We start from the raw sequence: 15,399 nt of genomic DNA, 5'->3' as shown, positions 1-15,399 counted from the left end.
TGGGGAGTTAAATGTATATACTTTTCATTTTTCCTTAAAGTACATTAGTCATTATATTTTTTGCACCATATCTCGCTTAGTTTGTAAGTAACCGACATTTAACGGTGTTCGTTTTAAAGGCCTTTTCAAACACTACAAAAGGTGTTGGTAGCATTATACACCTAAAACCTACCGTTCCTCTGTTATTTCAAGTTGAATACACCAATTTGAGCATGCACCAAAAAACAAACTATTTTCACCTACCATATCTCTTTTTGTATTATATATAGAACATTTACGAAGGAACGAATCTCTTTATTATTTATAATCTAAAAAATGTTTTATATAGAGTTTTTAGTTCGATGCATAGTTTTTAAGGTATTCACAAAAAATCCGTCCGAAAAGGTGTCATTTTTCAATGAAAATGGCCAATTTTCAACTACGCATAACTCAAAAAGTATTGAGTTCTCAAAAAAAAGTATAGACCAGTTTTTGCTTAGAAATAGGTTCTTCAGCCACTTCCGTGCTTATTTTGACCAACAAATTTTCCACCCCCTTGAAGAACTGGGAACCGCCCCAAGATAAAAGCGCCATAGTATATAGGGTAGATTTTGTTTCTTGAGCTATTCCCTACTTACTGTGAAAATATCAAGTACATCAATGTAGTAGGATGGAATTCGGAGCCAAATACCCTCATTGACTGCTCTACAATAATGCTCTGCTATGAACGCGTGAGAGAGGACACACATAAGATTATAGCAAAATTTCTATTTACCGTAACTTTTCGAGTTTTTGAGCTACAGCAATAAATTTTATGTCATTGGAAAGGTAATTTTGCATTCTTTCAAAATGTGTTAAAATATACAGGGCGTATCAAAAAAATTAAGATTTTTTATTCATTTCCGGTTCAACCGGAAGCCATGTTTTTGGTAAAATTGATTGTGATAATAGATAATAAAATACCATATAGGTCTGCAAAATTTCAAATTTTAGTTTCTATTAAGAAGGAAGTTACGGGCACTCGAATATTTTTTTATAAAAAATTCATAACTCCCCTCCTATGGGGAGTTAAGATATATGACTAATGTCATTCAATTTACTGATAGGATATCAAAAATATATCAAAAAATAAAAAAATTCCTTGGAGCCATTTTTGAGAAAATCTAGTTCAAATTTATGTCAAAATTTGACCCCTTAAATATAGGCAACCCGTAACTTTTTCTGAAAAACGATAACATCTTTCTTATAGCCCCATCTTTAGGCTATATAACGACTTTTTCAAATTAAACTTATCTTCAAATACTTTTTAGATAGATAGGGAAATGTGTCGGGGGGGCGGTCGGCCATGTTGGCCGCCATTTTGAATTTGGAAATGTCAAATTCCGTACTTTTATTTACCTATCGATGAGCTTACTTTGAGTTGAATTTCATTTATTTCTGTCAAAATTTGCAAAAATGGGCCCTAAATAACCCCCCTATTTCGGCCCCCCTTTGAGAGATTTTTTTTAAAAGCTTAGTTTCTCGACAAAATTCTCTTAAACTTACTCATACCGAATTTCATCAAAATCGGTCCAGTAGTTTTTGCTGGGCGGTGGCGACATACGTACGTACATACGTACGTACGTACGTACGTACGTACATACTTCCGACATGTTTTTTTTATTTGCTTTTTAGACTCAGGGGGACTCAAAACGTCGAAAAAAAGTGAAATCTGAAAAAAATTTTTTTGCACGATCCTATAACTTTATCTATTATACTATACTACGTATATAGTACGATAAAGTAAAAATTTAGTTCGTAATATTGATTAACAGTGATTATTAAATAGTATTTCGTTGTAACAACAATTTAATTTTTTGTTTCAAAGAACTTTTAGACATTGATGAATGTATTTGGTTATTGTCACAATGATTGAATAATAATTGTGAAAATAACTAGAGTACATTAATCAATAACACTCAATTTATTCAGCCAATAAGTTAGTTTCGTATATTTAATAAATAATCGTAATTCTGGCAGCAAAACACTTTCTTGATTTCGTAGATGATAAGCAATTACGTTGGTTTATCTTTACAACGTACAGATTTCATTAAAACAAGGTACAAATGTTGTTAATATAGAGTAATATTTGATTATTCCATAGATGTAAACTGATTGTTATGACAACGAATGCATTAATCAATCTACTACTGCGTTTAATAACCACAATCAATGCGTTCATGGTAACAATAAACGTAGTTGTTGAAACAATAAATGTTTTGTTTGACCATTTGAAATGTAACGGCTTTTCCTTATCGTTATACCCCGAGCTTCTCTGTGTTACCATTGTTTAAAAAATAATTCTTTGTTAAACAATGCTGTTACCTCTGCCGTAGTGCCGAATAATATCGGTCTATTATATAGTGTATCTATTATCGTATTCATTTTTTTCGAATCCTGAGTTCGAATCCTTTTTTTCGAATTTAAACGCAGAACAAAATATTACAGTATTATCGAGGGTCTGAGTCCCTAAGCCAAGCCGCACACCAAAGAAACATGAAACGAAAAACATGAAACATGAAACGAAAAACATGTTTCATGAAAAGAAAACACTGCTAAAAACATCTCAAAGTCCGCCTACTAATGAAACGAGTGTGATTCATGCTCATGACACATTTTTATTTTCGGAGAGTCTCATAAATGGCCGGATATATATTTGTTTAGCAGTGGTTTATTTCCATGAAACGTAATTTACGTTTCATGTTTCTTTGATGTGCGGCCGGGCTAAGAGAACTTCTATAATGATTAATATGATTATTTTAATAAGTCACAGGGGTGAACAAGAGAAAATTTAGTATGATTTTTAATTTCAAATACATATACCATTCAAAAGAAACTTTTTGTTTATTCTAAGGGACCTTCAGACCTCGGTAATAATGTAATCTTTTATTCTGCGTTTACATTTTTCAAAAATACTTATTAGTTTTCTCAGGATTCCAAAAAGAATGAATGCGTTTAAAAAGAATTCGATCAAAATTTTGCACCTGCGTTCTTAAAAAGGATTAAGGTTTTATACATTTTTGGAATCACTATTTCAAGCGCTTTTAAATGAGGTGTCACATGATGTACTTTCTCATTTAAAAAAATCAAAGTTGTGCCTGTCACCTGAAGAGGGATCGCGTAAAGTTAGAAACATTGATGCTATAATATACTTTGATTATTTTAAAAATCGACCTTTCCGAACGTTTTGCTTATGTGCTAAAAATAAACAAGTTAATAAGGGTAACACTTATAATTCCAGCGCACTATATAAATGAAATCATAATATGAGAAATCACACAGAGTGTAAAGTCCATTAGGTTTAGGACAAAAAAGGGGGATTTGCAAAATTATTATTAATCAATTAATATCATACATTGAGCTAAAGCATTCAGTACTTATTAATATAAAATACGTTCATAGTAGGAATGAACGAAACTGATTGTACGAATGAATAGAATTGCTTGTAAGAATAACCGTATGTACTGTGAGAATGAACGGAATTAATTGTAAGAATAAACGGAAATAATTGTAGATATAAACGAAATTGATTGAATGCATGAAGCAGTATACGTTACGAAAAATAACACTGTTATTGATACAACGAATAGTCTTCGTCGGTCAATTATTAACGACGTTGTTGTTTCAATGAATTGTGTTCGTCGTTGACTCAGTGAACAGTGTTCGTAATATCAATAAAATGATATTATGGTATACATCATGAAAGTATTATATATTAATAAATGGATGTTGATCCATTCAATAAACGTAATACATTGGATCAACTAACGGAAATAATGAATTGATGAACATCGCTTTGTTGTTCCAATAAAACCAAGAATTGGACAAATTTTAAGTATTGCTTTTGTTGTTTGAATTAACATTTTTATTAATATTACGTACCTTTTTCGTTGAGTGTAATACCTATAGGAAGAATGTCTCTGGACATTCGTGAGATATACATATGTACAGAATCAGCCTATTGAAAGAGTAAGAGAATTCAAATACCTAAGTACAACCATTAATTAAAGCAATGGCAGCTCTCAAGAAATAGGAATCAGAATCTAACAGGCCAGAAGCACATTTAAAAGAATGAAGAGGCTTCTCTGCTGTCGAGATTTACACCTTGAGTTAAAAATATGCCTGCTGAGGTACTATGTACTATCCGTAGGTATTATACTACGAAAGGGAAGCCTGGACACTGTAGAAAATTGACGTCAGGAGACTGGAGTCATTCGAGCCGAAGAGTACTGAAGATCTCATGGGTAGATAGAATAACCAACGTAGAGGTAATGAGACGTACTCATAAGGAAAGAAGAGTACTTCTAACAATTAAGAGAAGAAAACTAAGATATATGGGACATGTGATGAGAGGAGATAAATATCTAATTCTCCAGGTCATTGTACAAGAAAAAAGAATGTGTGTGTACTTTGTACGCACGTAAGAAGTTATACTTCTATTATATTATGATTTCAGCGGAATAAAATACACAGTTTATTTTATTAAATATTAAACTGATTTTAATAGTTACTTACCACTTTCCAAAAATCCAAAAATTAAAAAAATTAAAAAAATGGACAGCAATTGCCCGCGTTTGAACCCGGGACCTCTCGATCCTTAGTAGAATGCTGTACCAATGAGGCTACGAAGGCATTGTTTTGACTGTTTCTCGGACATTATGACAAACCACGGTAACAAATAGACGAAGTGAAGTTTTAAATAAAAATGTTTTAATATTACGTATTACCTTACTCCCGAGGAAGACAAATCCAAAGACAAAAAGATTATAATAAATATATTTATTAAAAACACTAATATATTTTTTCTACGCCTTTTTTGGACTGATACATATAACTTACAAGATTCAGCAACGAACAACGTAAGTACTGTCTCTGTGCGCATGCGCGCAGAAAAATAAAAATTCACTCCCTATCGCGCCTAAACACGTATAACTTCAAAAATCCATGGAAACAGATCCATAGGAAGGACACGTAACCCATGGCTGAAGAACCTTGAGGATTGGTTTGGATGGCCATCCTTCTAAGCTGAGGCAGCACCTAGAGAAAAAGAATAAATAGAAGAAATATCTTATAAATGGACCAAGACCTGTTGAGTGTGGTGAAATAATGAAAGGTTTCTTATTTGGGGCATACGGCATACCTCATATGTGGATCATGATATTCCTGTCTAAAACTTATACATACAATGAAACATACGAAGATATGAAATTGTTTGATATTCATCCACAACAGGAAGAAAAAGTTATAACTTCTTACAGTGATTCTGGTAAACAATATATGACCACATACTGTAACATCGACAGAGTGGACAAGATAATAGCTCCAAAAGCTTAGAAGAAAAGTTTTAAAATAGGAAAGAAGTCCTAGTAGTCATTGCTGTCTTTCATTGAGAAGACGACGTCTCAGGAAGATACCATTGGCACCACAATTTATCTGACTTTCAATAAGTGTCAATATAAATTCTAATTTAATGGAGAGTTGACTTATGGCAATTATTGTTATATTTATGTTGATAATTATAAAAATCTTATAATATTTGTCTTAAAACTCAGTTGAAGACTTAATTATAATAGTATCTGAGTCATTGGGGTTTTAAAAAATTGAGCAATTTCAATGACATCACTTTTAGAATTATTCATATTATGATGTTTTAAATTGTTTGACCTTAATAATTAGTGCAACAACCTCTTGAAAATAATGGTTCGTTGATCTTTCTATTTTTTATAAAGAGGAAATTATTCAATTAAATTTGATGTTTATTGCTTATTCATATATTTAACTATTATTTTAATATTGTAATAAATAAATACTAATGACGTGTAATAATAGATGTCTTTTTTTGTTTTCAGAGATCAGAAAACGTTGATTTGTCCTTAAGCATACCGCAATCAAATTTCCAATCGAACGGATACGACATGGGCGATCAGGTGAGTGTTATAAGTTATGAGAAATACATAATATACAGTGCGGGCCAAAGAAAACAGTCCACCCCGATATTTGGCATGGATACTTGGCAGTACTTATTAGATTTTAAGGAACTGAAGAAACAGGTCGATTTTTGATCTAAGGGGGATTGGGGATCAGTGGCGTAACTAGTCTGACCTGCGCCCCAATGCAAGTATTCCTCGTGCGCCCCTATTCACAGACTCCCCCCCCACCTCCACCAACGAAACTAACAACGACATTTCTCCGTACTTCCAGGGGATACTATTTAAATTTCATTACACACGACATTGTACAAGCCATATCCAATCAGAGAAAAATTATTCAAAGAATTATAACAGTAATTTTAAAGTTAATTATTAAAAAACATTATTATTCAAAAATTAATTGAAAGTAAAATTAAGGGGCTATCCTAGTGTAAAAGTACGAAATTCACATATAGTACATTCTTTCACGGTTTTTGCTGTAAATTTTAAAGAACCGCTTGGATTGACATGAAATTTGTATGACATGAAATGTATCCCCCTGGGGGATACATTTTTACGGTACATCTGTCATTTGTCAACCTCCTCCCTTACACTTCCCCCAGCACTTATTTTTAAATAGGGAATAGGGGTCGTGTGCTAGCCCATTTGAAAAGTTATTCAATTCTCTATTCAGTAATATTAACATTGATATAATTATTTATACAGGGTGTCCAAGAAAAATTATTTGACACAAAAAGAAGAATGTATGTAATTTATTTAATTCAAAATACATTCTGCTGCTGACAGAAAACAGAAAAAAATGTTTATTTGGTAAATAAACATTGTTTGTTGCTTAAATTCAATATTCAACCTTCCAAGAAGCAGATGGGTGGCAGCTTCAATATTGAAATTAAGCGAAAAGCAATGTTTATTTATCAAAAAACATTTATTTTCTGTTTTGTAACAGCAGTAGAATGTATTTTGAATTAAATAAATTACATACATTCTTCTTTTTTTGTCAATTAATTTAATTAAAATATTTTTTTCTTCGACACCCTGTATAAATAATTATTTCATTGTTTATATTACTGAATAGAGAATTAAATAACCTTTAAAATGAGCTAGCACACGACCCCTATGCCCTATTTAAAAATAAGAGGTGGGGGAGGTGGAAGGGAGGGGGTTGACAAATGACAGATGTATGTACCGTAAAAATGTGTCCCCCTTAAATCAAAAATCGACCTGTTTCTCCATTTCCTTAAAATCTAATAAATAGTGCTAAATATCGAGGTGGACTGTTTTCTTTGGGCTACACTGTACCTATAATACGAGTATATTATTATATATACAGAGTGGGCCAAACAAAAGAGTCCACCTCGATATTTGGCAGTATTTATTAGATTTTAAGGAAATAAAAAAGAATGTGTGTGTACTTTGTACGCACGTAAGAAGTTATACTTCTATTATATGATTATATGATTATAAACGAAATTAATATACTTTTTATTTATATTTTATTTAAATATTAAATTAATTTATACTTACTACTTCTCAAACATTTTTATTAAAACAGTGCCAAAAATTAAAATAATAAAAAAATAAAACACACACAAGTACATTAAAAATGCCACAAATGATTTCTGAACATTAATTGTCGGAAATTTTTTTAACTAAATACGTATTTTCTGAAAATAAAATTATATAATAAATATACTTACAATCATAAAATGTATAAAAAAAAAATAAAAAAAATAAAAGTTTCTATTGGGATTCGAACCAACTTACCAAGCGGCTGGTATTTGCGTTGTATTCGGATTCACTCGCATTAAAACTTCGCCATAGAGACAGCTTGTCATTATGTGCGAAGATCGTCTAACTAAACAGATTAACCTTTTGACATTTTTAACTTATGTAAATCAAATTATTTTGATTTTGAATTGAAATGATTTAGAATTGAAAAAATACAACAAAACATAGAGTAAGAAAACAATATATTAGGTGAATATTATTTAAATAAAAGTATTACATACTACTTATGTATTTTGGTAGGTTCAAGGTAGGTATCGGAGCCCGTATAACGACTAATAAATTTCGCAATCACTTGCGTCGTGCAAAGTGGCTATGTTCAAATATCATAACAAAATTTGATCAACTATTTATAAAACACTTACCAGTGAAAGATTCTTTAGCTTTGAATAAGCGAGATCTGCGGCACTCATACCTACTAGTCACAGTTTGATGAGCTTTCACATTGGCATGCAACAATCATCTCTTCTATGTAAATAAGTCCAAAAATATAATATGAAAACTATTTAAAAAGGCATTATAACCATTAACTAACTTTTTGTTTGTTGTTTCTCTTCCTACAAATTTTAAAACGCAACAAGCATACATTATAACCAAACCACAGTCCCACGGCTGTGCCACAGCTGCCATATTGGATAATTTTTGTCATGTCATTTGAACATCCAATCAGAACAAAGTTATAATGCGCATGCGCCCGGTCGCTAGGTTTTCCCATATAAAATTTCACCGTCATTACGCCCGTAAAGAAGTATAACTTCAAAAACAGGTCAATTTTTTATCTAAGGAGGACACATTTTTGCGATACATACATCTGTCATTTGTCAACCCCTCCCTTCCACTTCCCCCACCCCTTATTTTTAAATAGGGAACAGTGGTCGTGTGCTAGCTCATTTGAAAGGTTATTCAACTACAGGAAAACTTTTTCTTTTTTGATTTTGGATTTTGTTATTCAATTATCTATTCAGTCATATTAATTAACATTGACATAATCATTTACACAGGGTGTCCAAGAAAAATTATTTTGAATTAAATTAATTGACAAAAAAGAAGAATGTATGTAATTTATTTAACTTAGAATACATTCTACTGCTGACAGAAAACAGAAAAAAATGTTTATTTCATAAATAAACATTGTTTGTTGCTTAAATTCAATATTCAACCTACCAAGAGACAGATGGGTGGCAGCTTGAACATTGAAATTAAGCGAAAAGCAATGTCTATTTATCAAAAAACATATTTTCTGTTTTGTGACAGCAGTAGAATGTATTTTAAATTAAATTAATTACATACATTCTTCTTTTTGTGGCAATTAATTTATTTAAAATATTTTTTCTTGGACACCCTATATAAATAAATATGTTAATACTGATATTACTGAATAGATAACTGAATAACCTTTCAAATGAGCTAGCACACGACCCCTATTCCCTATTTAAAAATAAGGGTTGGGGGAAGTGGAAGGGACGGGGTTGACAAATGACAGATGTATGTATCGTAAAAGTGTGCCCCCCTTAGATAAAAAATTGACTTGTTTTTTTATTTCCTTAAAATCTAATAAATACTGCAAAATATCGAGGTGGACTCTTTTGTTTGGCCCACTCTGTATATACCCTAAAGGCCCTTGGCTTGAAAAGTTTGTTCTTTCTTCATTCTCACTTTTCTTTATGTATTGAGACCTTCTCTGGCTCGATATGTGATTTGTCTCCATTCCTTCATATTATTCATTTTTCTTTTCTGGCTTCTAGCCCCATTCTTTCCATATCTTTTTCGACCTCTTGCTTCCATCCATTTTTCGGATTTCTTTTTCTATTTTCTGAAGATATATTATAGTTTAGTATCTTTTTTAAGTCCTCGTGTTCGGCATCCTTTCTAGGTGACATCGCCATATAAGTTTCTGTACCTTTATCACTCCTATTATATTAGGTTGATTGTATAATTCCTTTAACTCGTCATGTGATCTTTTTATCCATAAACCGCCCCTTATTATTCCTCCATTTACCTTCCTCAGGATTTTCCTTTCCCAGATCTCCAGTAAACTTTGTTCATTTTTTGTCATTGTCCATGTCTCACTGCAGTATGTTACTGTTGGTTGTATAGTTCTTTTGTATAACTGTTTTTTTATCTTTCATGATAAACACTTTTCAACTTTCCATTAAGCGCATGTACACTTCTATTGCCTGCCATTATTCTAGCTTGTATTTCTTCTTTAATGTTCGTGATATTATTGCTCCTAGGTATGTAAATCTTTCTACCATTTCGAATTCGTATAATGTTCCTTCTTCTACGTCTACTTTAAACTTTTGTCCATTTTTGAAATGACCATCTGTCAATTCCATACATTTTGTTTTAGTTTTATTTATGTACTTTTCGTCGCTGCTTTTGCTATTCTCTGTACTATCTCCTGTAGCTCTTTTTTCATCTTGCAGGCAACACCACATCACCCGCAAATGCCAAATAACTAAATAAAGAAAATAAATTTAAAAGTGGTAATTATAGTTTTTTGAATATCTCTTTTCAACAAAAAAAAATGTATTTACTTCGATGTTCGATTTAAAGATTTGCATTTCATTTAGTGACTTTGAGACTTTTTCAATAATTTTTTTATTTCTGGAATTTACTCTAAACCCACATTTTCCACTTTTCTCAACTTGATGCAGTGTTTTTTATCTTTATCTCTAGTTACGTGTACATTTTTTCAAATATCACAATTATCTTCTCTTTATCTGCTATTATTTGTCCATTTTGGTCTATTAGCTTAACAATATTCTTCTCACCTGTAGCTTGATTCCCTTCAGCAAACATCCTCTCTAAACATCTATTTTCCTTGACAATCGTTGAAAACTGTTTATTAGTGTTATATTTCCTTATATAGAATATTGGAGAATTAAAAAATTGCGCTAAAATAACAATTTCGTCAGTGGCATAGAATTTGAGAAGGGTCACTCATTCACTTTCCCCTGTCGTACACCTCCGGTATTAGCCAGAAACAATTATTTAACATAATTTGGTAGGGTGTACAGTACTCATACTTTCTGCAAGGTATGATACATCAAATAGTTGTTTTAAAGTACTGGGTAGAAATAGTTTTTAAATTTTTAAATAAAATAGTAAGGAAATCCCTGCAACTCAGTAAGGAGCCACAATTTATTTAAGGGGATGGGTACGAACTTTCGGCTTCAATGCTATTTAAATGGGATTCATTTGTTTCGAATTCTGAGAAAACTAATAAGTAGGTATTTTTTTAAATTTAAACGCAGAATGAAAGATTACGTTATTACCGAGGGCCGAAAGTCCCTGAAAACTTCTATAATGTTTATTTTAATAATAAGTTACAGGAGTGAGAAAATGTAGTGTGATTTTTAATTTCAAATAGCTCATTCAAAAGAAACTTTTTATTCATTCTAAGGGACTTTCCGCCCTCGGTAATAAAGTAATCTTTCATTATGCGTTTAAATTTTTCAAAAATACTTATTAGTTTCCTCAGGATTTGAAAAAAATGATTATTACATTTAAAATACATTGAAAATTTTGACAGGCGTCAAAATTTTGCATTTTGTTCCTTTCCCCTTAAGTGATTTGGGTTGAACATTAATATTTTGAGGTCTAGAATCTACTAATCTAGAGTCTAAACTCCGAGATTGGACATTCTTAATGAATCGTCCTGTACGATATACAGGGTGTTTTATTCAGAATGTCCAATCTCTGAGTTGTAGATTCTAGACCTCAAAATATTAATGTTCAATCCAAATCACTTAATTAAAATGTAGCTCGTTACTTAATTAGAGGGTGTTCTAATTAAAAATTTAAAAACTATTTCTACCCAGTACTTTAAAACTATTTGATGTATCCTTGTCATACTTTGCAAAAAGTGTGAGTACTGTACACCCTACTAAATTATATTAAATAATTGTTTTTGGCTACTACCAGAAGTGTACGACAGAGTTACGGTCGCCTCATATTATAATGCACGTCGCGTTTTCGGCACGTAGCGTTTCGTTTGCGAAAAATATAATTTAATGGTTTTTAAATTGAACCATTCATATTGTGCGTATAAGACACGTAACGTAGCGTATAAGACACGTTCCGTCTGCGTTCGGTTCATTCGAAAACAATATTTTTCGGATGTTGACAGCTACGGGTCGTTTTCCCCTCGTTGTTAATTTAGGTATTTCTTTGAATTTGATACAGAGTATTTAGACCGGTCAGTATCGTCGCCCTCGCTAGCGAAATTATTCCTATTCGATTTTTTGCACAAATTTACTCAAAGAGAGGTTCTTATAACATATCCACAGGGTGCCAGACGGTGCCGTGGTCGAAAAATTGTTTAAACAATCTTTTTTAAACAAATTCACAAAAATATTTTTTCATTCGAGCAATATTTTTTTTAGATAATTTGGGTAATTCTGAGCAAAAAAGGTTTCTTGTCATTTTTCTCTAAAATTGCGAAAATGGCTATTTTCAAGGCTTAATAACTTGATTAAAAATTATTATTATGAATTTCAATAAGTGACCAAATCAAGTTTCAAACAACTTCTTCAAGGTCCTGAAGAGATTTTTGTCATTATTTTATTACAAAGCTATTATTTTTAACTATTAACAATTACCGCTATAGTCCAACTGTATCGTCGCCCTCGTTAGCGAAATTAGATTTTTTTGCACAAACTTACTCAAAAAGAGGTCCTTATAACACATCAACAGGGTTCCGGGCGGTGCCGTGGTCTAAAAATTGTTTAAACAATTTTTGTTAAACAAATTCACAAAAATAATTTTTTATTAATAATTTAATTAAACCCAAATTAATAATAATTTGAGTTATTCTTGGCAAAAAAGGTCTCTTGTGATTTTTCTCTAAAATTGATTGTTGTCGAGTTATATGGCCATTTCCGCATTTTTGCAAGATACGTTTTTTGCTAAGAATAACCCAAATTATCTAAAAAAAATCGTTCGTAATGAAAAAATTATTTTTGTGAATTTGTTAATAAGAATTGTTAAAACAATTTTTTGACAAGGGCACCGCCCGGCACCCTGTGGATGTGTTTGTTATAAGGACTCTTTTTGAGTAAGTTTGTGCAAAAAAATCTAATCGAAATAGTTTCGCTAACGGGGGCGACGATACAATTGGACTATAGCGCTAATTGTTAATAACTAAAAATAACAGCTTTGTAGTAAAATAATGACAACAATCTCTTTGGAACCTTGAAGAGGGGTTTGAAACTTGATTTGGTCACTTATTGAAATTCATAATAATACTTTTAATCGAGTTTATAAGCCTTGAAAATGGCCTTTTCGCATTTTTCAAATTTTTAATCGCATGTAACTCGACAACAATCAATTTTAGAGAAAAATGACAAGAGACCTTTTTTACCCAGAATTACCCAGTTTATCTAAAAAAATATTGCTCGAAATGAAAAAAATATTTTTGTGAATTTGTTTAAAAAAAAAAATGTTTAAACAATTTTTCTACCACGGTACCGCCCGGCACCCTGTGGATATGTTATAAGGACTTCTTTTTGAGTAAGTTTATTTAAAAATATCGAATCGGAATAATTTCGTTAGCCGGGGCGACGATACTGCCCGGTCTAAGGGAATGGGCGACCCCTCCCATTCCCCATGGTAAATTCTGCGCAACTGACGGAATTAATATTTTAGTCTCATTTTTAGATTCTCCAATACTTTCTATGTAAATAATATACTCTTCATCTATAACAATAAAATTATTAGTTTTCGAGATATTTGAAGTTAAAAAATAAACGGCACAGTATATTAATCAAAATAACTGTGCCATTACAGGTGTAACTTCAAATACAGTTGAGTCCCCGAGTCTTTACCCGTGCGTCATCATTTAAAGCATACGAAATAAGTCGGAAATTTACTAAACGCAACAGTAAGTGACAGAAAGTGGGTATTATCCCGAGCACGGGTTATAGTATAAAATTTGACGTTATCAAATAAATAGAATGTCAAATTTAAGTTTTGCTTTAAAATTTTGGTGCATAATTACAGTTACATTTGAAGTGGCTTAATAAATTATTTTATTATCATTGATTAATAAATAAATAAACAATTGAAAAAAAAATCGACAACATATTTTCTTTTTGTTATTTTATTCACTTTGGCAGAACATTTTGACACAAGCATTCCTTAAATGTGTCAACAATGAGGTTATTTGTACGTTGTCAAAATTTATCGTAAAATAACATAAACGTATCATAAAATTTCTAACTGTAATATAAAATTAGTTGTGAAAACAACTGTTTGTATACTATAATAGTTATTTATGATATAAGTGATAAAAGTACACGTTTAAGGCACGCGTGTGAAAGTTTGCAGAATAAGCGATAGCGAGTTTTGCAATTCACATGAGTGCCTTAAAAATGTACTTTTTAACACGCATATCATACAATATTTTTTCTACAAACGTAATTACAGGACAATATCTACAAAAACTTTTACTTGAACGTGACTGACATTCCATTTTTATATTTTTTTGACATTACATCAAAATTGTCTATACGGTCAATACGAACTGCAGTGCCTTAAAAATATTTTAAAGCACTAGTGCCTTAAAGTAGCATTTTTAACGCTCGTATGGAGTGCTAAAAATTGCATTTTTAACACGGTTGTAGAAAAAAAACTTTAAAAAACAAAATAACAGCAAAAAATTGAACAAACTGACAGCCACAAAAATAAACAAACCAAAACGTCAGAAATTGTACTTAAAATATGTGAAAGCATCCCCAATCGTCTTTCTTTGTACCTATCTCTTTTCAATGTACTGACTCTAGATCGTTCATAAAAATAACATGTATTTTACTTAATAACAGGCAGCAGCTGGTTTGTCATTAGTTTCATGCGTGGACAATGATGCTAGATAAAAAGTATGTGCTTTATCTCGTCAGGTATTAATGACGCACGGGTAAAGACTCGCGGACTCAACTGTATTTCGAAGGCTTTATCGTTACGAGAAAAGAGTATATTATTTACTTAGAGGGTATTAGAGAATCGTAAAATTGCGCTACAATAGCAATTCCGCCAGTAGCGTGGAATTTGGGAAGGATCAACCATTCACTGTCCCCTGTCGTAGGCCTCTGGTAGTGGCCAGAAACGTTTATTTATCATAATGTGACAAGGTTTGTTTTGAAGTGTGTTTGAATGGTTTTAAAGTACTAGGTACAAATATTTTTTAAATTTTTAAATAAAACATCCTGAGGTGCCACATTTTAATTAAGTGATTTGGGTTCAATCTTAATATTTTGAAAACTAATTATTTAGGACTTTCGAGGTCTACAACAAATATAGCAAAACGACGAAAACACATATTCACAAAATAAATGATATGCAGTTTTCCTAAAAACTAAAACCAATAAACTCCAATCATTGAAAAATATTACAAAAGAAATCTGTCTTGGGGTGGTGATCATGTGAGTATTTATTTGGTATACAAAAATCCATTTACTATTAAGAAAGCGATACAGAATTGCCTTATGAACAATAATAATTGCTTTTTGCTTATCCCCGACTTCCTCTCGGGACCGCTGGGAGGAAGAGGAAAGACTCCAGTTCCCCGAAACGTAGTCGAATCGCGTCCCCAACGCCACCCTTCGGTGACCTCGACAACTAACTATAATAGAGTTGCGCTGAATACTCGTTCCCGTAATTTATTTGG

At 31.8% G+C, this 15,399-nt stretch overlaps 1 protein-coding gene across 11 annotated transcripts in view; it reads left to right on the top strand.

Moving 5' to 3' along the window:
- Window positions 1-15,399, top strand: part of LOC114340088 (TOX high mobility group box family member 4-A-like) — a 605,389-nt gene that overhangs the window by 503,612 nt on the left and 86,378 nt on the right. For all 11 annotated transcript variants that reach the window (XM_050647328.1, XM_050647325.1, XM_050647332.1 and 8 more), the window contains one exon: window positions 5,868-5,945. In XM_050647328.1, coding sequence (XP_050503285.1) covers window positions 5,934-5,945 — 12 coding nt within the window. In that variant the 5' untranslated portion in view covers window positions 5,868-5,933. The remainder of the gene's footprint in view (window positions 1-5,867; window positions 5,946-15,399) is intronic.

This window comes from Diabrotica virgifera, chromosome 3, assembly GCF_917563875.1.
Source record: "Diabrotica virgifera virgifera chromosome 3, PGI_DIABVI_V3a".
In the NCBI taxonomy this organism is placed as follows: Eukaryota; Metazoa; Arthropoda; class Insecta; order Coleoptera; family Chrysomelidae; genus Diabrotica; species Diabrotica virgifera.
The sequence above is the reverse complement of the archived record's forward strand: the minus strand, read 5'-3'. Positions and strand labels throughout refer to the sequence as shown.